The sequence below is a fragment of the Sitodiplosis mosellana genome, unplaced genomic scaffold (genome assembly GCF_009176505.1).
Source record: "Sitodiplosis mosellana isolate CC-2019 unplaced genomic scaffold, AAFC_SMos_1.0 Smas_scaffold_6420, whole genome shotgun sequence".
Taxonomy (NCBI): Eukaryota; Metazoa; Arthropoda; class Insecta; order Diptera; family Cecidomyiidae; genus Sitodiplosis; species Sitodiplosis mosellana.
Genome location: NW_022601648.1, coordinates 1 through 1,824, shown reverse-complemented (window position 1 = coordinate 1,824; position 1,824 = coordinate 1). Strand labels below are relative to the sequence as shown.

General features: G+C 35.4%; 1 protein-coding gene across 1 annotated transcript; it reads right to left on the bottom strand.

Moving 5' to 3' along the window:
* Nucleotides 1-290: 290 nt before the first annotated feature.
* Nucleotides 291-1,743, bottom strand: LOC129579690 (proton-coupled amino acid transporter-like protein CG1139; the record flags this gene model as incomplete). The annotated part of the gene is given in 4 exon segments (XM_055469857.1): nucleotides 291-750; nucleotides 838-1,013; nucleotides 1,077-1,444; nucleotides 1,578-1,743. Coding segments are annotated over 4 exon segments (955 nt in total), but the record flags the coding sequence as incomplete, so codon positions are not given.
* Nucleotides 1,744-1,824: the final 81 nt, after the last annotated feature.

Here is a 1,824-nt window from a genome sequence, read left to right as displayed (position 1 = left end):
ACCTGTTAACATATGTGCCAGACTCCAATCATAAATCACACACTAAATTGTATGTACAAACACTTGGATTCGTTTTCCTGCAAACAATGTATTCAGCCAGTTTTTGGCGGTGTAAATAAAATAAATAAAATAAATAAAGCGTTTCTTAAGCCTTGAACTTTTTTTTTGTCATTTTGCAACGAAAAGAATATTTGTAACAGTCAAGTTAATCAATGGGGTACAAAGTATGTGTCGCTTGGATAACCAAACGAAGTAACCGTGATTGTTAAGATCAAATGAAATCTATTGCATTTTATCGTTTTATTCTAGTCATTTATTCTTCTTTTCTCAAATGTCGTTTTTCTTTTGTTTCCATTGGCCAATCACTTTGAAGTAACACATTTTGTGATGAATTTTCATTTGGGCAACTGTTTAAATTTAAATAAATTATCGCTTCAAAACGGTTCTAAAAAGTAAAATATTAGAGAAAAAAAGCTTTTCTTCTACGCTCTATAAATCAGTCTGTCTATAAATATGTCTTAATGATTTCCTTAAGGCTGAGCAAGGTACCAATCACAAATCCAGCCAAGCCAATCATACAAATGAGTATATTTCTGAAAATAATGATCGCTTTTGTATAACCTGAAGTTCTATTCCATTTGTATATAGTTTCCAAAAAGGCGGGAAATAGGATGCCTAATGTCGATAGTGCCAAGGCACCCATCAACGAAATGAACAGCCCCAAATTTGGAATCGCGACTGCCAAGATAACTGTAAATCGGATAATGGGAATATTGATTGAATGTGAATAAGTTGACAAGAAAATGTGTATAAATCAAGAGGATTGGGTGCACCTACATGTGATGAATACAACTCCAGTACGCAATGCATATTCCCACAATAGTTTTCGTTCGCTCTTTTCAATCCGTTTATAAATGTACTCAGTCCAAGCGATATCAACCGCCACGAAACAAGCGATAGCATGTGTAGTAAACACACCCAGCGCAATCATTGCTTTCGCCACTTGAGCTAGCCTAAAATTCGGAATCAATTTTTTATGGTTTTTCTACAGGTCTTGAAAAAAGAGAGACTCATACATTTCGTTAGGTAAATTGATGGTTATAGTAGATTCTATGTCGGCTCCATATCTGATGTAGCCAACAAAACCAAGTCCAATATACAAAGAGACAATCACAAACATGGCACGATTCAAGATTCCAGTTACTCCGCGAAAATCTTTTGGATTCTTCATTTCATTTTCCAAAGGCATGATGACACCAATCGCTTCCAATGCGAAGAGAACCGTATCAAAGAACATGGGGAATTCCGAAAGAGTTGCATACGGTCGTTTGCCTTCGAAAGTCAACGGTTCGCGGAATACGTAATAAAAGATGACACCGAATGATCCAATCGTGATAATATTACCGATTGTTGCAAACGGTGCCAAATACTTAAGTTTTCGAACCTGAATGTTGAAACAAACACATTAAAATATTTATTGCGCGGTAACTCACTTTAATTTGTACAGCAAAAAATGGCTCAAAAAATGGAATTCCCCAGCTCATTGGCAAAGATTGATGAAGTGGTTTTCAACTTACCCAGTTAATTAGAATCAACGGCAGTAGAATGATTACCATGACAAGTCTCACATCGATGTTCAACCCGAATGCAACGATTAGTGCTCTGAGATTGGTTGCCATAAAAACGACGTAAATGCAAGAACTGCCAATTTGGTAGGTCAACAGAAAAATGTTGATAACGTGTCTGCAAGGAAAATAAATGAATCAAACGAAAATATTTATTTAATTCTTTAGAAAATATTTTCGATTTCGAAATGAAATGTTA